This window comes from Crocodylus porosus, unplaced genomic scaffold (assembly GCF_001723895.1).
Source record: "Crocodylus porosus isolate Cpor-Errol unplaced genomic scaffold, CroPor_comp1, whole genome shotgun sequence".
Taxonomy (NCBI): domain Eukaryota; kingdom Metazoa; phylum Chordata; order Crocodylia; family Crocodylidae; genus Crocodylus; species Crocodylus porosus.
This window is the reverse complement of record NW_017728950.1, coordinates 6,732,417-6,756,501: the sequence shown is the minus strand read 5'-3', so window position 1 is coordinate 6,756,501 and position 24,085 is coordinate 6,732,417. Positions and strand designations below refer to the sequence as shown.

Below are 24,085 nucleotides of genomic sequence, written 5' to 3'. Positions count from 1 at the left end.
TGGGACACCATGCTTCCTGGACAGATCTGTTTCCAGGAGGACTTACACTATATCACGCAGTCAGTCACAACACTAGAAAAATCTTTTCCTTTTACTTACTATAATTTTTTAAAATTCTATCTTCCAAAAATAAGATACATATTTTATTTGGGGCATGTTATATCTAGGAAATATGGTATTTCCCTCCCATAACAATTATTTAAATGAAATAGGGGGTGTGGAGTTGAAACTAATTAATTATTTAACATGACTGTATCCACATTTTTTTGTTAATTAAACCCCCTAAAAAACCCAGGATTTATATTGAATTTGTAGCAAAGTGGAAATGCAGGTCAAGAAATTTTATGATGCCAATGTTTCAAAAGAATCAAATCAGAGGAACAGTCAGGTTATACTAGCTTTTAATAAAAGGGTAAAAAGTTAGAGCACCTTTTTAAGCGGTGTTGGTTTCTTTGCCTTGGGGACTTCTCTCTGTTTTCCCTTCTTTACCAAAGGAGCGCTGGAGTCCAGTGGATTATGAGGTGTTTTTCCTTGGTTCAACTGCTGATTTTTTGTAACCGTGTTAGCCTCCTTTGAAAGAAGTGGTATGGCACCACCAACTGAAATTAAGAAAACAGTAAGCATCAGACACCTGTAACTTAACATTAGCACCTAACAAAATCCACATCCAGTTAAAGTTTGCCTCTGCACTAGTAAAACACAATAAAATCGTGATGGAGCAATATAAAGAACACTTTCAGTCAGTGCAGCATCACCAGGAAACAAAAATCCACCTGTCCACTTTTCTCTCCCCCAAAGTAAGGTTACTTCATCTATGTCCTATGCCACCAGCTTAATTAGCTCTGATTCCTCCACCTCAAACACATATAGGAAAATTAAGCAACTTATTGTAATTAAGACTCTGTTTCAAATTATGCCAATCTGGTAAGCTTTAGGAAATCTGAAATTCTACTGGATTCATCAATTGGGATTTCCACCCCCCTGTTTCCATATACTCTGTGATACTTCCAGGGTTGTGCTGGACTTCAGCACTAGAGTCCCTAGAATTATTTGTTGTGGATACCTTAAAATCAGGGAGGTATCAGCTGCTGCGGCCGGAGCAGAGCGCAGAGCCCAGCTGCACCCCTCCCCATCCCGTCCCACGCGGGTGGCATGGCTGGAGCAGAGCCCGTGGAGGAGAGGATGCGGGTTGCCCACTGCAGACTTGGGGCTTCCCACCCTGCTGCCCTCCCCCTTGGGACTCTGCAGTGCAGCAGGCAGGACCCAGTGCAGGAGGGAGGGCCACACCACCATGGCCACTAAGCTGATGCACCCCCTGCCACCCCCTGCCCACCCAGCAGCAGTGGGGGCACAACTCTGTGCTGCTACCACTGCCACACCCCACCTTGGTGGCCATGGTAGTGTGGCACTCCCTCTCATGCCAGGTACTGCCCTCTGGGCTGTGGAAGTGGTTTCTGCCTGCAGCAGGTTCAGCCAAGCTGCAGCCCCATGTCTCACTGTGGGCACAGAAATCTTGGGGGGGGGGAACTTGCTCCCCACCCATTACATTGTCTTGGCCCCCCTGGCCCTCTTTGCCACATCACCTGTGCTTCCCACCCCACACCTCCAAGGCTACGCCTGGAACCCCTCCCGTTCCCTCCCCACCCCGATAGACTTACCTGGAGGGACCTGCAGGAACTGCTCTCCACCACTGCTTGGCTGCTATATGCATGCGTCCACACACATGCATGTGGCACCCCCCTGTGTCCAATCACTCTCCCCCACACCCCCAGCAGCCCCTTGCAGGTTGGAACTCTGCCAGCCTGCAAAGGGAAACCTGCATTTTCTGTGTTCTTCTGGAGCAAACAGAAAATCTGGGTCCCTGTTTATTGTGACCCCATCCTCTGATGTTGTGACCCTGTTTGGGAACCACTGCCTTAGCCCTCCTTCCCCTCCTACTAGTGGCAAATAATTTGCCAAATAGCTTCAACCAATTCCTACTAAAATGAAATAAATAGTGAGTAATCTCAGGAACCTATTACATCAAATCTGCTCCACAAACAAGCTGACGTACATTGCACTGTGTAGCATGCAGTTGTACAAGTGGCAAAATGCGCGTCAGCATGCAGAAAATGGTGGCAGTGCGCTTTTGAACTAAAGCACCTTTGATGGGTTTCAGTTCAAAAGTGTCCTGCTGCTATTTTCTCTGCACTGATGCACATTTTGCTGTTTATATAAATTTATGTGCTGCAGTGCCGGGCACTTTTAAAAGCATGTAGCGCTGCATCACGAGCATGTCCACAAATGCCCTATAAGCTTCCACATCCACTGCAAAACTTCACATTCTTTCACAATACCCCTATGAGACAAAGAAGTACTGTTATCCCCATTATAATGAAATGTGATGCTAAGATACCAAGTAACTTTCCAATGCCACACAGGAAGCCTGTTGGCAAAGCAGTTAACTGAACCTGGATCTCCCAAGGCCCAAAGTTACTGTCTTAACAACAGGAGTCTCCTTCCTCTTGGATTTCATACCAGTTACATGACTGCAGTGCAGTAACATTTGTAAAACTTTCAGGATTTGCAAACATAAATCAGTGTGCAAGTCTAAGTGTATCTGTATAAATTAACTGATTTAGAAAAACTGACACCGCAGACTGGGCAAAGATAATGACAAAGTAAACTTTGGTGGGAGGTTGATCACAAGAGATAAGTAAGTGGTTGCTAGGACCAATTAATCTACTAGTGTTAGTCTCAACCTGTCACACCAACTTCCAGTCATATATCACAGCAAGGGTGTGACTGCTTTCTAGATGATACATATACAACTGCTCATGATTGAGCCACTCTCCCACCTATACAGTAGTAGTAATTCACAAAATGAAGTACCAGTTAAAAAGGGCAGTAATGTATTGCACCCAGCAATGCACCCATTACTGCATTTTACTGACTTTTTGTGCTCTCTTTTACTTTGCATGTTACCATAATGGCATGGGACAAAGTCTAAGCCAGACTCAAACTTTTGGTTCCTACCCTGAAGTGATTTATTGTATGTATCCAAGTCCCCACAAAAGCTCTTGCTGATGCAACGATGGTGTTATCCCTTCCTGGGTACAACCAAACATTTTCGTCCCTCTTAGGCCATAATGCCTGGCTCATATAGTCCAACGTTACTAATACTAAAGATCAGACATTCTGATCCCCGAATGCTTGCTCCTCCCAAGTCCCAGCATGAGTACTTGCATCAGAGTAATTTGTACTATTATAAGATTGATGACTGTTAATAATATATCTAACTGCCTTAATAACAGAAGAGAAATTATTTGCAGAGTAAGAGACATTTAATTCTTTTACTAAGTTTTCATAATGGGACTAGATAAATCCTACCAACATGTTAATGTTTTTGCCTATCCCTCAAAAACCTAAAGGCAACTATGGTATTAAAAGTAATTTCTTTCTGGTTTTGATTTTCTTTCCCTTCAGTGTAGCTTTCTTCACACTTCCAAAACAAGGAGACCAATTTATGACAGCAAACTTAATACCTCATTTTGTGAAACAGATCTTAAAATTGTTTAATTGGTTTAGGTTCCAGGATTCTCATTTGGTGTTAAAATCTTACTGGCTCTTTAATTGTCAACAAGATCTTAATCAAAAGCCAGAGAAGACAAGGTTTGATACTTTTATTTTTTAAAATAACGTGATGCTATGAAGCCAAAATGAACTTTGATGTTTGCATCAAAGCAGAAAAAGGGCCAAAAATACCAACCCGCTGCCCTCTGGGTTAACTTTCAACCATATTCCCTACCCTCTGAAAAATGTCTTTTTAATTGTATCGTGGTTTTCTTCCTCTAGCACTTCAAGTTACTGTTCATTTTCTCATATCCATTTTGTTTTTCTTGTATGTTCCTTTTGGCAAGCCCATTATCACACTGTCACAGGGCACTAAGGTGGCTGCTCCTCTTAGAGCAGAGATTGCCTGGGGAAGGAACACACAGAGCCAGAGCGGGAGCCAGATAAGAGCCCAGGTGCAGGTTGCCGTGACTAATGAGGGAATTGGCTGCACCTGCACCTGGTTAGCTGGCTGGACGACGCAGGGACCTAGGTCCATGTAAACCTCAGGGCTGGGATCACGCAGTTCAGTTCCCTGCCAGCAGCTGAAGGAGAAGGAGCCATCAGGAAGGAAGGGCTCAGAGACACTACAGTCATCAGATATGCTACCTTTAGGTCTAATGGGGCACCAGGAGCCCATAAGGTACCGTCGCCTACAGGTGCCTAGTATTAGAGAAGAAGTTTTACTCTTTTAAAGGGGCAGAGCATGCCTTGAACTCTGCGTTACGTAATAGCCCAGGGGCTCATGTTTGATTACCTTGAAGACCCGAAGATCAAGGGCACCCTCCCTATATCAATTTTAACAACAAGACGTGGTGGGCGAGATAGAGGGTGCCTGTAGGGCAAGACTGGCACAGTTAAGGAGCCTAGGGGTAACGCTGCCACCCCTAGGGACTTCGCCCTGCTACATGCATATTAGAAGGTTCTCATTATTGAGATTCATTGCAATTCATTTGAAGAAAGCACTTCATACCTGAAAGCACCACAGGTTTGGAGGACTGTTTTGATTTCTCTGCTTGCTGTTTTTGCTCCAAGACAGCCAGCATATCTCCCAAATCCAACTTTACTGGAATCTGACTCTTCTTACCACTGGTCTTAGAACTTTCCTGGGAAAGTTAGGTGCAAAAAAAGGTTAAGGATGAATTTTTGTGGCATATGAATACTTGAGTTACAAAATAAGCGTGTGCTTAAAAGTCGAACCAAATTTTAATGTGGAAAAATGCATCAAAACTTAATAGAACAGTAATTGTTCAGACTACAGATGTCTATTATTTTTACACGTACTAGAACACCACATTAATAAATCATTGTGTCCTAGCACCAGCAGACATCTCCTAATAGGCTCCTGCTCTAGCAAATGCATCTAAAAAGAAAACTTGCTCTTGTATCAATTTCCATAGGTGCTGGCTGCTTTCCTAAGATGTCTGGTCACTTGTTTGGGGTGCAGAAATATGAACAGTTTCATATAAAGCTTGAACCTCTTGGTCCTGATCCTTGAATATGTCAATTCCTTCCACAATTTTCAGCTGTGAAAGTTAACTTTCAATGGAAGTTGGCTTACCTGCGTTTTCTTTCTTTCCAGGGTAGCAGATGCAGCTTGTTTCCTTCCTGCTATATGCAACTTAGGGGATGTTGAATCATTTCGAGGATGGCTATCATAATAATCTTTGGCCAGAAGTACCTTTTGAAATGTAACGGAAGTGAAAAGAAGGAAAATAAATGTTTAGAAACTTCTAATATATACACGGATAGTAGCAAAATGAACAACATGAATAACTGCAGGAGGACAGAAAGTAAGTAGGGCTGTCCAAGTGGTGTTCTGTGGGTTGTACATGGCCCAAGAGGCACCTGGGCACCCACCCAGATACCACTCTACCTACTGCTCCAGCTGCAGCAGCCAGGGTCTCTGGTCTTCCCTTTCCTCCTCTAGTTTTTGCTTCCACCAAATCACCACTAATACAAAGTATCAACAGTAAATGTTTTTCCTTTTTTTTTTTTTTTAATTTTGTGTTCTTTTAATTTGGTCTTTGAGCATTCAAGGGAGCTAAGAAAGGTAATTGCCAAGATTTCTTACTTCACACTGCTTCACACTGACACCAGGGGCAATGCAAGATGAATGTTGAGATTTCATCCTGCTTTTTCCGTCAGAAGCAGCTGCCAGGTCAGGGAACTCTTCAGCATCCTAAATAAAAAAATAATAATAAAACACTTGATTTTAAAAGAACACTCAATTCCAAAGTCCCTGTTACGCTCAAATATATGTTTTTCCTTCCCTTTCCCATCTAATAATAAAGGGTCACAGACAAGACTAAGTGCAGTTCCATTTATAGCTAACACCTCACTGATTAAAAAGCCAGTGAGGAGGCCCATTTGCTAATTGGAAGCAAATAATTCCAGGGTTAATGTTTTTTAAAAATAGCTTAAACAGCAGCCAGACCTGGAAGTCTCTCCAGCACTTCAAGTGCAGGTTTACTGCCAACTAGCCTAAGCAACTGTAAGCAGAAGAACCACTTCTAAGTGTATTTTAAATCCTCCTAAAGGTCACATTTCCTGCTCTGAGCTTCTGTTTTACCATCTTGCCTTTGCATATCTGGGCGCAGGAGAAAAGAAACAAGAGAGCAGGCCAGCATCACAAGCTTTTTTGACTATGGAATTGTGAATCTGCAGAGAAGTCAGTCAAAGATGTGCACAGGTTTTGATACTATGTTCCTTTACATAGAACCAAAGACACAAGACTATGTCTCGTTTAACAAAAGCAATAAGAACAATCATAGATATGGTCTTTCCCAAAATGTCGACAGTTTTATTGCATGGTCTTTACTAGTAATTTAAAGAAGGTAAAAGATTGCAGTTTCCTCTCCTCCTCTACCAAACACAAACTCTCACTATCTCACTGAACCACTAGCATTCTGGAAGTCATTCACATATAAAGCCTCTGGCTTTTTGCTGTCTGGTGTCCTCTACTGCTGTATACATGTAGTGCAGGCAGCATAAGAACGTAAAAAACTAGGGCTGAAAAGGGGCCTTACAACATCATCTCGTCCAGCACCCAGCTTAAGGCACCCCAGCCAAGTGTCCATCTAGCCTGCTCTTAAAACTGTCTAAGGATGGAAAATCCACAACCTTTCTGGGGAACCTGTTCCAATGACTGACTAGCCCCATAGTGAGTAGGTTCCTTTTAATCTCCAAACATAAATTTCCCCTGCTGTAGTTTGAGGCCATTGCTAACAGTTCTTTCCCTTACAGCCACAGAAAAGAGCCCCATCTCCATCCTCCTTATAACTGACCTTCAGGTATTTGAAAACTGTTTGTTATCAACTCCTCCCCCCCCTTTCTCCAGACTAAATAATCCTAGCTCTTTCAGTCTTTTCACAGAAGTCACGTTTTCTGGGTGTCATGCTGGATAATGGACAGCCAGATGTGAGGGCCACCCAAGGTCAGAAGAAGCAACCAAGATCCAAGGAGAGTGCACAGAGCCTAGCTGTAGGGGAGCAGGATGCCAGATGATTCATCTGGGGAACCAAGTCAGAGATGCAGAGAGTTGGGCAGAAGGGTAAGGTGGCCAGCCAGATCAGGTATTGAGATCAAACTGGAGTCAGGTTACAGAGCCAAAAGGTCAGATCAGACTCAGGGTTCACGGGCAAGCTGGGTCGGGTACCCAGAAAACTCGTCAGAGGGCCAGTAGAGGCACCAGCCAAGGGTGAGGCAGCCTGGGTACAACACTGGGCTTCGATGCCTGGAAAAATCCTCTTCCAGGTCAAGTCTTTTTAAAGGAAGGGGTAAAGAGTCGGCTCACCCTAGTTGGCCACTCCGATTGCAGGAAGTGGATAGATGGTTAAGCCCAGATACCATGTTCTGGCCACTTACATCCACACCAATGCTCAGCTGAGGTAGCAGCAGATTGGGATGAGTGGCTGTGCCACCAGGCCACTAATCATTTTTGTCACTCCCCCATAGTCTCCTATCTGCTCACATCTTTCTTGAAGGGTGGAGCCCAAAACTGAACACAGCACTCCAGCTGAGGACTCACGGATGGCAAACAGAGCAGAAGAATCAGTTCCCTTGATTTGCAAGTGACATTTCTGTTATTACAACATGATATCATGTTGGCTTTTCTTTTCCCCTCCCCTGCAAAAAGAGCACATTGTTCACTCATATTCAGCTGCTGGTCCACCGTAATCCCCTGATTCTTCACTGCAGTACTGCGGCATAACCAATCAATTCTCAGTTGGCATTTGTGCATGCAGTTATTTCGTCCCAAGTGCACTTTGTACTTGTCCTTGTTCACTTTCATCTGGCTGACTGTGGATCATTTCTCCAGTTTTTCCAAGTCATTCTGGATTCCAACTCTACTTTACAGGGTGTCTACAACTCCATCCTACTTGGTGTCACTCATAAAAGTGCAAAGTGTGTATTCAAGTTGCATCCTCCAAATCATTCATGAAGATACTAAACAACAACAGACCCAGGACAAAGCCCAGTGAAAGCTCGCTTAACAACCCCTCCAAACTAAACACTAAGCCACAGAAAATTACTCACTGAGCAAAATGATGCAACAAGTTGTACATCCACCTTACAGTACTTCATTCTGTCTGTATTTCCTGAGCTTATTAATGAGAATGTCATAGAAGACACCAAAGCTGTGCTAAAAGTCAAGGTATAGCATATCCATGGCTCTCCCTGCATCCACAAAGCCTGTCATTCATCCCAGAAGGAAGTACATTGATCAGGAATGATTCCCGGTGGTGAATACATGCTGACTGTTCCTGATCACCCTGTTCCCCTCCAGATGCAAAGTAGATTCCCTGATGACCTGCTCCACAATCTTTCCAGACGCTGATGTCAGACTGTAATTCCCTAGACACTGCTTCTTCTCTTAAAGGTGGGCACTACATTTTCTGGTTATCCAGGACCTCACCTATACTTAACAAGTTCTCAAAGATGTTAGCCTGCAGTTCTGAAATTCCCTCAGTACTCAAGAGCACATCCCATCCAGCCCTCCCAATTTGAAAACACCTAATTTCTCAAAGTATTCCCTAACTACTGCTTCCACTACTCTAGGCTACTTACCTCCTTTCCCATCTTTGCTGAGAACTGTACTTGTCATCTGGCAGCTGACTTGATCTGTGAAGACTTAGCGGAGGAACACAAGGAATATCTATACCATGTCTGTGACATTCCCATGAACACCGCTCTCAATTCCCCTCCCACTCCACCCACACACTTCTGTTCCACATGTATCAATACTAGGACTGAAACTGGTGATGGGAAGAGTGCTCTCAAGGCAATCTCAAGCATGTTAGAGAGAGGTCTTAAGAATGGCTGCAGGGAAGCCCCTAATTGCTGGGTCTGACATGAGAAGGGCATGCTTGATAACTGCACCCTCAGAAAGCCCCTGGGAAGCAGCAGAAACGTGGCCATACTTCCTTCTTACAAAAGTCCAAGACATGCACTGAACCAGACTCTGCATTCGCAACCAGTTGAGTTCCCCCAGCCCTGCAGGGGTGCCACACCTTAATTTTGCATTTTCTGATTTTCAGAGGTTTAGATCCGAATTGCCTTCAGGCTCCCCTCCATATGCTCACTGCCTAGGTTGGGAAAGGAGTTCAGATCTTCCAGAACAACAAGGCCCCCAAGAATCTTGCGTCTCAAATCGACAAGTAGTGGGGCTTATGCTGTATTTCTGATAGAGATTACACATTATCTAAAGAGTATGAAGAAAGTCTCAGATAAAGTCAGAGGGAAACACCCCAAGAATTAGGCCTCAAATTTGTTGACGATCATGTTCAGTACCACATTCCTCAAAAGACTAGTGGGTATCATGTAACAGATGGAGTAAACATCAAACAAGACATTTTGGGGCATGACTAGAAAAATTAAATGTCAGTAGAATCTGTCACCCTTTAATACACATTGTGTGTGCTCATGGAAGTGGCAGGCATATCTTACAGAACCCTGCCTCAAAATAATCCTAAATGTGGATCACCAATGTTACACTAAGTTCCATGAGATAAAAACTTATCCAGGCAATCAAGATGTCTCCACAAAGCCTCTGCAGACGCATACACCTGTAAATTATACAGAATAAATGCGAAGCCCGATTTCTACAGATTACATTAGGACATTTCCTAATATACAGCTTTGGGGTGAAGCATGCATACTATACCTCAATTCTTGGTGGTGCTTGTACGATGATGTTTTCATTTTGAAGTTCAGAAGATGGTTTTGGTTTCTTTTTCTTTTTTTCCCTTTTCTTCTTCTTTCCTGACACTTCTTCAGGCTCGGTTTCACTAGCATTATTTCTTGTTTCTGGCTGTTGACAGACAGCAATAAATGAAGTCACCTTCTAATAAATGGCCAATATCAGAATACAGGTAAAAGAAAAGATTAAAAAGTAAGCCTACATTAATGATAAGCTCAAACAAAAAAGGATGAACCAACCAACCTATGCTGAGATACCAAATGGACAGAGCAAACTTCATGTAAGACCCAACAGCAATTTAGAAAGGCATAGTCAGGAATACATAACTGCAAATATGCTGTACACAGTTACTACAATGCATCTTGGCAGATAACAACTTGCCAAAATGAGGCTAAGTTTCCCAGTTTCAGCTTCTGAGGTCAGGAATGTGAAACAAGCACAACTCAGAATTTTTCATATTGAAATAAGCAAAGAAGTCAAAAGATGCAGATAATCTGGAATCACTTAGCACTGCTTAAAGTATGCTGCCTTCCTGGGCACTTTTACACATGTTCCAGGGGTGAGGGAGAGAGGAGGTCAGAATCAGCTGGAGGTCAGAGAATTAGCTGATCCTGATGATCTCCACCCCAGAGTGCTGAAGAAATTAGCAGAGGTCATTGCGGGACCCCTGGCGCGGCGTTACGAGCACTCGTGGTGCTCTGGTGTGGTGCCAGAGGACTGGAAAAGGGCCAATGTGGTTCCCATTTTAAAAAAAGGGAGGAAGGAAGACCCAGGAAATTATAGGCCAGTTAGCCTTACCTTGATCCTGGGGAAGCTTTTTGAGAGAATTATCCTGGCACATGTCCACGAGAGGCCAGCAAGGGAAATCATGCTTAGGGGCAACCAACATGGGTTCATCAGTGGCAGGTCTTGTCAGACCAACCTGGTGGCCTTCTATGACCACCACAAAATCCTTAGATGCAGGGGTAGCAGTGGACATAGTCTTTCTGGACTTTAGGAAGGCCTTCGACACTGTCTCTCACCCTGTTCTCATTAAAAAACTGGGGGGCTGTGGTGTCGACACCTACACAGTCAAATGGGTCGCCAACTGGCTGGAGGGCCGCACACAGAGAGTGGTGGTGGACGGCTCTTATTTGACCTGGAGGGATGTGGGCAGTGGGGTTCCGCAGGGCTCGGTCCTTGGGCCTGCACTGTTCAGCATCTTCGTCAGCGACTTGGACAAGGGGGTAAAAAGCACCCTGTTCAAATTTGCTGATGACACTAACATGTGGAGGGATGTGGGCACGCTAGAAGGGAGGAATATGCTGCAATCAGACCCATACAGGTTACAAGGGTGGGCGGATGAGAACAGGACGGGATTCAACACTGACAAGTGCAAGGTGATGCACCTGGGGAGGAAGAACCAGCACCATACCTACAGGCTGGGGAACTCCCTTCTCGTCAGTGCAGAGGTGAAAAGGATCTTGGAGTCATTACTAATGCCAAAACGAACATGGGCTGGCAGTGCGGGGACACGGTCAGGAATGCCAACCGTACCTTGTCATGCATCCACAGATGCATCTCAAGTAGGTCCAAGGAGATGATCCTCCCCCTCTGTGCGGCACCTGTCAGGCCGCAGCTAGAGTACTCTGTCCAGTTCTGGGTGCCGCACTTCAGGAGGGATGTGGACAACATGGAGAGGGTCCAGAAGAGGGCCACTCACATGATAGGGGGGCAGCAGGGCAGGCCGTATGATAGGCTATGAGACCTGAACTTGTTCAGCCTCCACAAGAGGAGGCTGAGGGGGGATCTAGTGGCCATTTACAAACTAGTCAGAGGGGACCAGCAGGCACTGGGGGAGTCCCTGTTCCCCTGAGCACTACCAGGAGTGACTAGAAATAACAGACACAAGCTGGCAGAGGGTAGATTCAGACTAGATATCAGGAGGGGCTACTTCACTGTCAAGGCGGCTAGGATCTGGAGCCAACTTCCAAGGGAAGTGGTGGTCGCTTCTAACCTGGGGGTCTTCAAAAGGAGGCTAGATGTACACCTTGCCGGGGTTGTTTGACATGCCATGGCAGGGGGTCAGACTTGATGATCTGCTCAGGTCCCTTCCGGCCCTACCAACTATGAAACTATTGATTCTAAGAGTCACTCTAATTAAAGCACTGTAACATCTCACGTATTAGTGTCTTCGTGCTTTAAAATGGCAGCAGGGGTGCTTGAACTAAATGCTTGCTCAATGAGGTTTAGCTAGAGCACCCCGCCACCGTTTTGAAGCACAGGGATGCTAATGCATGAGATGCGGAGGTTGGCTGGAGCATGGTAATTACCACACTCCATTATATATATCATGCATCCTATAATACCATCCTGATTTTCCTTCACTTTGAAAAGAGACATGCAGTTGTCAGAAACTACCAAGAGGAAAATACCACTACAACGTGTAAATTGATTCCATTAGACCATCAAAGCTTAGAGCAAATATTTCCGTGAATACCTTACTATTTGTCTGAATATCTTGTTTTTCTTTGCTGTCAGAATGGCTTCTGGATAGAACATCAGAAGCTGGTGTTGAAACAACTTTTTTTGGAGGCTGTGCTGGTATGGTTGCCCAAGATAAATGTGAATGAGTGGAGCTCTTTGCAGATGCTTGAGGAAGTACTGCTGGAAAAGAAAAGCAATGGTTGAAGATGTTAAATTTGAAGTACTTCTCTAATGACTCAATAAGCAGGAGGTTCAGAAACAAGCCTTCAGTAATGCACAAAGGGCTAAATAACAAATGAATCAAGGACTTCAAGTCTATGTTTGCCAAGTTACTTTGACTAAGAAATTTAGATAAAAATCACAATTTGTTCTTTGAACTAAGTACCAGGTTCATCTGTCCTTCATCATGCATGAGTATGGGTGTCTTATGTAGATTTTGGGCTGTGACACTGTTTTGTTTTTTTACAAATAAAACAAGTGAAAATTACATGGGGGGGATGGAAATCAGAGAAACTCCCTCTAGACCGGGGTGGGCAATTATTTCGGCTGCAGGGCCGCTTAACAAGTTTTGGTAAGCTGCTGAGGGCCGCAAGGGTAGCCCCGCACCTTGTCAGATGCCCCACCACCTGGTTGTCATCTTGGGACTGCAAGTCCCATCCCTAACCCCTAACCTTTGCCACAGGAAGCCCCTACTCCTGCCCCAAGTATACCTTTTCAGATGGGGGTTTGCCATCTTGAAACTGGGGAAAACAAACAAATTATATACTAAAAATCAAACATCTACAATGACATATTTTAATTTTATTTTAAAAAAATATTTTTGTCCTGATTTGTGTGCAGGTGTGTGTATGGGTGAGTATGGGGTTTGTGGGGGATGTTTGTGGGGATGTGTGAGGGTGGGTGGGTATGGGGTTTATAAAGTGTATGGGGGTGTGCGTGAGTGACTGTGTATATACTGGGTTGTGCGTATAGCCCTCCCCTCCCCCCAAACATGCCCCCACACTGAGCATAGCCCCCGCTACCAGTGGCAGCAGCAGGCAGAGGACCCTCATGGTACTCATGGCCCACAGCAGGTGGAGCCCCCGGTGCTGCGTGGTCCCAGTGAGCCTCAGGACTGCACGTGGCCGGGCTCACACGTCTGAACTCTGCACCGGACAGTGGTGCAGATCATGGGGCTCAGCTGAGGCAGCAGGGAGAGGGGCAGAGCTGGCCAGGCTCCACAGCATGAAGGTCCCTGCCATTCCCCATGACCTGCTCATAGCAGTGAGTAGGGCTGAGCCACCAGCTTTATTGTGTAGGGCTCCCCCTAGAGACACGAGGCTCGGGCAGAGAACACAGGAACTACATGCGAACCCCACACAATGAAGCCAGGCAAACCCTGCATCCCCACTGGCCTGGGCTCCACGCTGCTGCTGCCCTGCCCCGTGTCCCTGCCTGACCCGGCCCCAGACTTGGGGCACTGATGCGGGCTATGTGCTCCCACCCAACTACTGCTTCACTCCCCACACTATCACTGGTGTCTCTCCCCTACCCACCTCCACCACTTTCCCAGACTCTTTAACCTGCCACTCCCCTATCTTCCCTGCTGCCTGCCTACTGCTGCTCCCTACCCTTCACCACTGCCGTTCCCCTGCCTGCCACTACTGCTTCTCTAATTGTGTGGCTGTGGTTAGAAGTAGTAGTGCAACGCAAGCTGCCCCTGCAGGAGTGAGTGGCCCAAGAGTCAGAGATGAAAGAGAATCCAAAAACTGGAAGTAACCCTCAGCAAGCACGGCATGCCAACATCATCCTTCTGCCAACTTACCAACACTATGAGTTATCTAACGCAAATAAAATCAGGTAGGTTTTACTGATGCCTAGTCACAGTCATATAAAAGCATTGAGCCACATGTCTGGACAGCTCCGGCAGGTTTTGGTGACCAGACAGACCCGAGCAGTATCATACTACAAGGATCTCAAGTCATACCTCTTTAGCAGCCCTCCTATTGACAACACCTACACATTCAAATCCCAGCTACTCCTGCAATGGGCCCATAGTCAAAAGATCAACATCTCCAATACTAGCACAGTTGTCAGAAGCTTATCTGTCAATGCAACCAGTTCCTGTACTCAAGTTTGTATCGAGATTGACAGAAGTGAAAGAGGTTGGGAGGTAACATTTTATATCCCAATTAGAAATGGAAAATTATATCCTGGTGGTTTTCAGTTTCTTCAAAAGAACATCTGCCAACACACTGCTAAAGAGTCTGTCAACAAGTTGAACCACTTCTTTTAATTAAAAGACGCTATTTGAAGAAAAAAAAACAACCTTGCTCTGTAATTCAGCAAGAAATGCTACACAATTATTTTTATTTTCTCACTGGCTCTGAGATTAATTGAAATTCATTGTTTTACACTAATTCACCTTGTAGCAAGTATTTTTACTTTTCTGAAACAATACAGAGAAAAGTCAAAATGCTCGGTTCATAGGTAATTTGTCTTGATTAAAGTGGAGAAGTGACCAGAAGACTGATGTCCAAAAGATTAATCAAGAAGTCAGAGAATGAAAAGTGGTGTTTGATGTTGTAGAAATGCACATGTGGTTCAACAGCCATTTCAACTTATTTTTTGCTACTAACCAAACAAATGAGCGCCTTATTCCAATAACAAAAATTGGGTCCAAATGAGACCATGCAAGGCAAGGAAGTTGTCTCTCCCCTACTTTCACTCTGGGGACTAGAGTGGTACAGGTGCTCAGGCACAGGGTTGGCAGCCCAGAGATCACAAGATCGTGGCCAGCGCAGAAACGTTCACAGTGTGGCCCTGTCAGATTCCAACAGATCTGTGAATTCTCCTAAAACACTGTCACAAGGACACGGGAAAGAAAGATATTGCTAACCAATACACTCCACCAATTCTTTGTTGCTTTATCAAGTGTCCCATTAGGCTCTCAGACCATGCTGTAAAAGTATTCCTTTCTTGACACTGTTGGGAAAGAGGTGGCCTTTGCTGGCCTTCTGCCAGCAAGGAACACTAGTTCAGAGCATTTCCAGTGATTCAGGGAGAGACTCAAACAGAGAAGTCTTCCCATATGCCCCCTAAAGATACTGATCTGCATTTCATAAACAGACAATGGAGCCTGAACTGCACCCATTTTACCTGCAAAGCAATATAAAACATACTTGCACATCTGCAAGGACTTATAGTGACCACTGAAAAAAGACAGCTCTTTACTATACTGCCAGCTACTCAAAAAAGTTTGTATATCAACACAGAGCAAATACTTTGTGAACTTCAAATTTTCTACTGAATATACATAAAAACTACTTAAGTTGATAGAGACATACAAAAAACTAGAACTCTTGGTTCCAAAATGATACCTTTTATTAGACTAACCAGGAAATTGCAAGCTTTCGGGATCAAAGCCCCTTTGTCAGGCTCTGGGAAAAGTACAGATGGTGCAAGATGGTAAGAAGTCCCCATAAGTAGGAAATAAACTTCATTTTTGCACAGAGGGAGCTGAAGATGGAAGGCTGTCCCTCTGAGTCCATGAGAGTGTCTTTGTGAGCTGTGCTGAGTAGCTTTTTGATGTGCAGATCAGGTAGAATTCCTTCCCTGGAGGTGTCAGATGGCAGGCAGGGAGGTAAAAAAAAGTCTTTCTTGTTGTTCTGCAATGAAGTTTAAAATCCAAAATCGGCTAAAATTCAGCATCTCCCATGTTTCCGGGGTGTACATGGAAGCCGTGTTGGTCTGAGACATCCAAAAAAACAGAACTCTTGGTTCCAAAATGATACCTTTTATTAGACCAACTGGGAAATCACAAGATTTTTTACCTCCCTGGCTGCCATCTGACACCTCCAGACACTTTCTAAATATCTATGATACCAAAGAAAAATCTAGACAGTCATCTTGATTAAAACAGCTACTAAAATGTATAAGAAGCTTGTGGTTACCTCAGCTGAGAGAGCAGATAATTCTGCTGCGTTACAAAATGATGCAGTTTTATAATTGCTAAAAATGGATCATACAGACAATATGCAATGTACCCCAAACCTCATGGTAAGTTTACATATTAAGCTTGAAGACAAGAAAAATGCAATAAAATTGTGTTTTATATTTTTTCCTTGTGCCATTTTACACTTGAAGATTTACAGTGAATTTTTTTTTTTTTTAATAAAAGCTGGACATCTATAGAAGTTGCTTATACTAAGAAATCCTCTGCACAGGATCCAGAAGTAGTTGGCCTTAATTCAAAAACCATTAACATAGCAATTAAAAAATACTTCAAATTATGGAACACCTCAAAGGCACACAAACACTACCAGGAATGAGAAATCTCAAGTTTGCTTTATCGTGTCTCGCTGAATTAGTTCTCACATTTTAGGTTTTTTCCAAACTTCTACATTTACTCTATACTTGAGAACAGTTCAGCAATACTTTCAAATAATGAGATGCAGACACGGCTCAAACCCAACAAGCAGTAGATATTTTGGGGCTTCTGCAGCACTTACTTCTAGTGTCAAAAGACGAGAAAACGGAACCAGCTTCTTTGTTAGTTAAGGTTTTTACTGCAGCTTTGTTATCCACTGAGGCTTCTTCCTACAAAAGAGTGGCTTTTTTATTCTTAAACATAAAAATAAGAATGAAGGGGTCTCAAATCATGCAACTTTTTAATAAATATATACATTGCGTAAAACTACAAGGTAAGAAGGACAGAAAGCTTCTAGAAGAGAGTCACTGTGTCATATTGTATTATAAAACAAAAGCTGATGCCTCTTTATAACTCTCTAATAGCATGAAGAGATTAAATTTACTTCTTGGGAGTACCTCCTGTCCACGGCTCTTCCCCACTACCGATTTATCATAAATGCTCCCAGACTTCAGCAACTTTGTTAATGAAACATGAATTGGAACAGGTTTGGCTTGCTTTAAGCAACAAAGATGAAGTGCAGAGTATTTCCTGGGTATTAATACCGTCTGGGAACTAATCAAAGAAATGCCATGCATAGAAGGTGCTACCTTATTTTTTAATTTAAACAACAGCTGGAGGGAACAGAAGAAAGGATAGGTCACTGATGTATGCAAGATGTGGGTATCATATACAGGTGTTTTGTTGCAGGTGTCAGGTATCCAGGTTGTAGCTGTATTGGTCTAGTGGCAAAAGCAATCAGGACTTCCGGTAGAGGTGATATCTTTTATTAGACTAACTAGATTTTTGCAAAGGGAAAAAAAATATTTAATTGGAAACTTTGGGGCAAAAGCACCCTTCATCAGGCATAGCAGAAAAGACTGTAAACGCTTCCTGGGAGATTTTACCATACCTTCAACTCTTCTATGAAATATGAACTTTCATTTCTACCCAGGAGAATGCTTACAATCTTTTCTCCTATGCCTGATGAAGGGTGTTTCTGCCCAAAAGCTTGCAACTGAACTATTTTTTTTTGTTGCAAATATCTAGTTGGTCTAAATAAAATCACCTCTACCACAAGTCCTGATTGCTTTTGGTGCAAAATGCATTTCTGGAAAATAAATATCAGCCCTTTACTAAGACTATGTTCAGAAAAACTTGATTTCTATCAAAGCAATATAAATGGATTTGGGACATAAAATCAGTCTTTAACTGACATATGTAAGGAGAAGGTTTTCCAAAGGATAACCTTTTTGTAAGTCCTTTTAGACAACTTTGTGCTTAAGTTTGTTACTAGCAACCAGACATGCAGCCCAGCAACCACTAAAACTCTATTCTTATGAGTTTAAATTAACAGCAAAAAAGGAAACTGGATGAAAATATCAAATAATTTCTTCTTTCAAAGTGCTACACTATTTGTATCGCTTACAGAAAGGCTGATCAAAGTATAAGTATTGTTGATGTTTCTAGCTCCAAAATACCTGACCTGATGGTGGACACATTTACAATAAGTTTTGTTTGAGTGCTGCAATCAGCTAGTGAGAAACGAGCATTTGGATCAAGTGCATTTTACCCTTCTCTATCAATCCCATTTCTTTATCTTTTCATATTTTTACTTTTAGCAAATCTCCATTAAAAACTCAGTACAGCAGACTTACAAAAGAGGAACTTTATTTGGTAAAACAATAATTAAAAAGGAAGTCTGCACTTCTTAACCCAACTTAAAAGAAGAAATCAGTACAGCCACAAACAAAATTCAGGAAATGAAAATTTCTCTGTCACCAATTTAATCCTAAACCGTAATTTCCTACTTTATTACAGCAGACCTCTATCTGTCTAGCCCTATCCTTGTTCTTTCCCTACAATTTATTTGAAAAGATACCTGTTGCTTGTTTATGAAATCTCCTGTTTCCTCCTTTTAATAATTTGTTTTATAAAATATCATATAAGGTTTTAACATGTAATCAGCAACTCACCCTTGTGGTCCCCAATGCAGAAGTCTGCTTTCTCAGTGGTTGTTGTGGGAGTGTAACCTCATCTTCAACTGGACTTGATGGCCCATGTTTGTGTTTTGGTAGGTCCAATACATTACCCTTTCCTAAGCTCTGCAACTCGGGGAAATCCGAAAGGGTAACTTGAAAGGCAGGTTTTGGAACAATTTCACTTTTTGGAACCTGTTTTGATTTCCTGTTCCCAAATTTATTACACCTGTCTGTTTAAAACACACAAAGTCAAAAAAGCAAACTGTTTCTTTAGAAATCATTAAATTATATCTACATTTTTATTGCGCCCATCTGCAATCTAGGCACCATGATAACTATTTTAGCTCAAACAATACCTTATGTAGAAAATTCTGCAAAAGTTGCAACACAGGTTACATCATCCAGTTATTTTGCAGTAAGTAAATTAGTTTATTATAGTTAGGGATCTACTTAAGTTGAGGCGAGTGAAAGGGATTTCCACAGGCCACATACAGAGCTGATTTCACAGCCTTTTTGTGGTGAGCCCGCCCCTCACTGCTGACTGGCCAAAGGGGTCCGCCCTTGCCACTGACTGGCCAAGAAGGCTGTCTGTTGTCTGCCACCCGCCCCTCACTGCTAACTGGCTAAGTCAGCTGTTCATCATGCACCTCCACCCTTCACCACTAATTGGTGGAGAGGTGTGGCCATGTGATGGGCAGCCCTCTCAGCAAATAAGTGGTGAGGACTGGTCGGCAGGGCAGGTGGCCACCATCTTGGCTGTTCCCCTTTGCATTGGCAACCCCCTCCCCCAGCAGGCTGCAAGGCCAAGAGGAACACTGGCTCCCACTGGAAAGCCAGCATTTTCTTTTTAGTAAGTTTTTTTTATTTCACGGATTTTACAGACAATGCCCGATTCCATAGTTTCTGCAAAATCACAAATTAAGTACGTCCCTAATTATAGTTCTCTCTCAAAAAGTGAGTCACCTGAAGAAGTCATTTTTCCACATCTCTAAATCCGTGAATTTGGCACCTCTGGATTTGGAAGCATGCACTCAAACTCAACTAGGAGCTAATAAATAGCCAAGAATTTTAATTTTCACTCTATATACTTTGTAATCAGGAAATACGTTATTTGTACCTTGAGTCAAAGAATTTCTGCCATATGCAGCAGTTTGAAGAGATCTTCTATTTGCCATTTTGTCAAATGTGTCATTTCCTTCAGGCTTCTTCTTATCCAATTTCTGCTCATCATCTTTAGAACTCCTCTGTAGGAAATACAGCAATACATTAAATGACACACTTTTCAAGATTGGTGAAGCCCTGACCAAATGCAATGGAAAGCAATGTCAGGAGGCCTTGACACAAGAGCAAATGTCCACACAAAGTGATTGGATGCAATTGCAGGAATGGTGGCCTGGACTAAAAAGCTCACCCACACCCCCAATTGCAAAAGGCATGACAGATCAGTGATAATACAAATGGCTCAACACTGCATTTTTGTTAGTTTCCCAGTTTTTGAACTTGCGGAAGAACTCGCCCATTTTTCTCAAGGTATTTCAGCAAATTCATCCTGAGATGCCCACAAAAATTGGAAGCACAGTTGTGAGGCCTCCTCTGTTTTAATCCTAAGGGCTGGAGGAGGGGATAAGATGACGAGGGAGAACTTCCAGCATCCACCCTTCCCCAGGCACCCATCTAATCCCTCTCCTTTGTGCCCTGCCTTCTCCTCCTCCTCCTCAATGGGGGGTGCTCCAATAGGCCCTCTTCTCCTCCTGGTTCTTTCTACTTAACTCTTGGACATGGAGCCAACCAGGTGAATGACAGCAGCTATTCCCAGCTCTCTTTTCACCCAGTGTCCAGTCCCTCCTTCTCATCCCATCCCCCAAAAAACTATTCTTGGCCAGTGTTTCCCTTATGCTCTGAATGTAACTCAGACCCAATTTTGTCCACTGCTATATATTACCTCTGGCCAATTCTGGGACAGCTTAGCTAAGCTGATGTGAACTATCTACAAAGGGTAGGCACCCACATTTACCCCAATGCTCATCCATCCTCCTACCACTTATCTGTACTGTTCTCACACCCCTTTTAGAGCTGGCAAAGGAAAACAGTAAAGAGGCTTCTCCTCTTTACTTCAGGCCAACTTGCTGCTTCTCTATTGCCTCGACTGTTTGTTACAGGCAGTCTAAACAAGGAAACTGAGATTCACTTGGCAGAGATGAGTGATGCTTTTACTGAATTTCAATCTAAAACTTGTAGTTTAGTCTTCCAGCATTTGTCCTGTTGGCTGCAGCCAGAATTGCACCATCAGTTTAACTTTGGGCAGAGATTTCACTTTAGGCAATATACATTCTTTGGCCAATATTAATGTAACAAACTGCAGTACTTGTGAAACTACTGCAAGAACTGGCAGCCCTACACAGCACAATGCATATAAATAAAAATCTGTTTACTTGAATCTTAGAAGTTTCATGCAATGATTTCTACTGGCCAAGGTTCTCTTACTGTACAAAACCTGAATTTAAAGCCAACAACAGGTATAGACCAAAGACGTCAACATCATTTTAAATGCTATTCACTGTTTTTACAAGACCGAATCATTATTAATTGTTATTAACAAGTATAAAGTGTTAAGTTAACAAAATATGAGAAAGACTGACTTAAGGTCATTTCTTTTTAAAGCGCTGAATGTGCTCACCTTAGAAATATTCCTAGTCCCATGTCTGACTGGACACGTTTGTTCGATGTAGTCCTTAGCTATCTTGGAACGACTGTGGTATTTAGAGTCATTATGATCATAGTGTGAGCTGGTTATGGGATATATATTTGGTGCAACATCAGATGAGTAAGGCGAGCTGGAGTATTCACCAAGCGGAGCACTTCCCATAACACTATGAGATGTACTTTGAGAGAAAGATGAAGAGCCATCCCAGGACACGTCTTCAGTACCCACATGTTGCCTAAATAAACATACCATCCCTTAATGGAAGAATGTGTTCAATACCAAGGAAGATGTTTTACTAAGAACAGAATTCTACACAAATATCATTAGATATTTATTCATTGTTAGGTAACAGCTTACCAACAAAGGCACTACCAACATTGCCTAAAAATTAAACTGTTTTGGTATTGCTGAGGTGCTGCTGCTGTGATGGTCCAGGAAACATGTGAGAAGCAAGAATTCTTGTGGGTATTATCTTTATCTGGCCTCAGGAAAGAAGCTTGCTTATGGCTTCGTACATGAGCCACAAGTCTACAGACATTCAGGCTTTTTCTTTCAAGATAAAAATGGCCACTCCAAGAGAAAAATAACCTGGGAACAACCAAAGTTAAATAATTTCTAGGAGAGTTTCTCCTTGGAGAGCAAATGTCTGTACATGCTATATGTCTACACCAGACAAAGTTGGTTCAATATAAGATATCACTCACAAGAATTCTTGCCCCTCCAAAATTTAAAATGTTTTCCTTTAACAGATGATTGAGAAATGTTATTAATGTTTCTTTCTTGATATTTGAAAATATAAAAGTTCTCAAATAAGTTACTCATAGTTTTTAGCTTTCTTTAAAGTTACACTTCCTTATTTCAGTTTTAAAATTTGTCACCAAATCCTTTATTTAATTCTGGCAAGCTTCCTGTGGTGAAGAGATAGCTTAAAATGACATGGGCTTGTAATTCTAATCTAAGTGGTAAAACTACTGCACTTAACTTCAGAAAACCAGAAAACTAAGTAAGGAACCTTGTTGTACAATAATATTTAAATCCAGAAGCATGAATATTGCAATCTAGAAAAGGAGATAATCTGATAAAATATAATAAGGAATGCTTTAGATGGCAAGTGGTTGAATTGCATTTCATGACTTAAAAAAAAAGTCTTAAATATGGCTTCTGAAAATACAAGATGATCAGTATGGAAAAAATGGTACTTTCATAGGAGACATGTATAGAGAGGGGTAAGGGGGGGGCGGGAAACATACCCCCTGTGAGACTGGCCCTTGCCAGCCAGGGAGTGGGGGCACTGAGAGAAGCACTGACTGGTGCCCACCTTGATATTAGCGCCAGCCAAGGAGCGGGGACTCCGAGAGAAGCGCCACCAGCACTCCTCCCCCCCCGGTCAGAGATTGGCCGCTGGTGCCCCTCTCACAAACTCAGGAGGCACCAGTCACCCTTGGTTAACTTATGCACGTCCAATTTGAAAAAAAATTTAAGAATGCACCAAATTCAAAGATTTAACGACTTCCTATTATCAGTTATCTATTCCATTCCAAAAATACAAGATATTTTGGATAATGTATTTTACATTGTCTGTTGCATTTTTCTGGTAATAAGTTATTTTGACTTCAGTCCATCAAAATTTATACTCAGAAAGGGAAAGGATAACAACGATTAAGGTTTGACAAATCCTTAACAATTGAAACTTAATATAAATGCATCTGGATCACAATGCTGGTGCTTGCCACTAATTCTTTAATTCAGAAAATGTCATAAATCAAGCTGTAGTCACTCACTCACTGATTAAGTAACAACAATATATTATTTGTTAACAATACCAAAATTGCCTATATGGGAAAAAGAATCAGTCAAATATAAAAAAAAAAAAAAGGGAGAGAGAGAGACAGAGAGAGAGAACACAACATTTATAGGCTTTCAAAGATATAAATGAGCTTATTAGGCTACTGCCATTATGATCAAAATTAAACCAAAGATAACAGCGTCAAGAATCTACAATGGATTCCACAGAATATTATGAATAAACAACTCTTACAAGACTTGCTCACTATATTTTCCTGCATCTCATTTTCCTGCCAAATAACACAAACACCTTGCTTTGGGAAGACAGAATGAAGGAACGAAAAGGTTTTCCCAGAATCGTGGCTGAGTCCTGACTGCAGGGGCAGAGTTAGCTCTTCAGTAGAGTGCACCAATACATCAGTCCATATCATATCGGCACCGATAAAAGGAAAATTGACATTATCGGCAATCATCTTTTTTGGCTGATGTGACTAATAATGTTGCTGATAAATGCTGCATGCAGGGGCACAGCTGCAAGCATGCATATGGCCAGGAGTGCAGCCCGGCAGCTTAGAGAGCAGTGTCCATCTGGTACGTCTGTTGTGGGGAAGGAACGTGGGGAAGGGAAAGCAGCTTGTGTGGGGCAGATTGAGGCACCCATGGTGAGGGAGGAAGTGGAGCTGGGGCAGGGGCAGGTGCTGAACAGCTGGGGCGCGACATGGGACAGAGCCGCAGCTCATCTGGGGGCTGCTACCACCACTGTAAGTGCCCCTGGAGGAGGCATGGAGGGCATGTGGCCCCCAGAGCTGTGCGCAGGTAAGGACAGGCTGCCTACTGCGGGCTGGGCCAGGGCTGTGCTCAGGCCGGGTGGAGTGGGCAGTGTTGGGAGGGGGGCTACGGGGTGGGCTATGGTGAATTTTGGGGTAGCTGTAGCTCCCCCCCCACCAAGTACAGCCTGGCCCAGCCCC

The 24,085-nt window shown here is 43.0% G+C and overlaps 1 protein-coding gene across 3 annotated transcripts in view; it reads right to left on the bottom strand.

The window, feature by feature from the left end:
* SECISBP2 (SECIS binding protein 2) overlaps nucleotides 1-24,085 on the bottom strand; it is a 42,845-nt gene that overhangs the window by 13,078 nt on the left and 5,682 nt on the right. Inside the window, exons 3-12 of one of the 3 annotated variants that reach the window (XM_019554774.1) lie at nucleotides 21,306-21,567; nucleotides 19,746-19,872; nucleotides 18,623-18,858; nucleotides 16,750-16,837; nucleotides 12,273-12,439; nucleotides 9,758-9,937; nucleotides 5,666-5,773; nucleotides 5,153-5,272; nucleotides 4,565-4,697; nucleotides 430-599 (exon numbers count right to left, since the gene is read on the bottom strand). In XM_019554774.1, coding sequence (XP_019410319.1) covers nucleotides 430-599; nucleotides 4,565-4,697; nucleotides 5,153-5,272; nucleotides 5,666-5,773; nucleotides 9,758-9,937; nucleotides 12,273-12,439; nucleotides 16,750-16,837; nucleotides 18,623-18,858; nucleotides 19,746-19,872; nucleotides 21,306-21,567 — 1,591 coding nt within the window. The remainder of the gene's footprint in view (nucleotides 1-429; nucleotides 600-4,564; nucleotides 4,698-5,152; nucleotides 5,273-5,665; nucleotides 5,774-9,757; nucleotides 9,938-12,272; nucleotides 12,440-16,749; nucleotides 16,838-18,622; nucleotides 18,859-19,745; nucleotides 19,873-21,305; nucleotides 21,568-24,085) is intronic. The other 2 variants (XM_019554775.1, XM_019554776.1) reach the window with 2 other exon arrangements.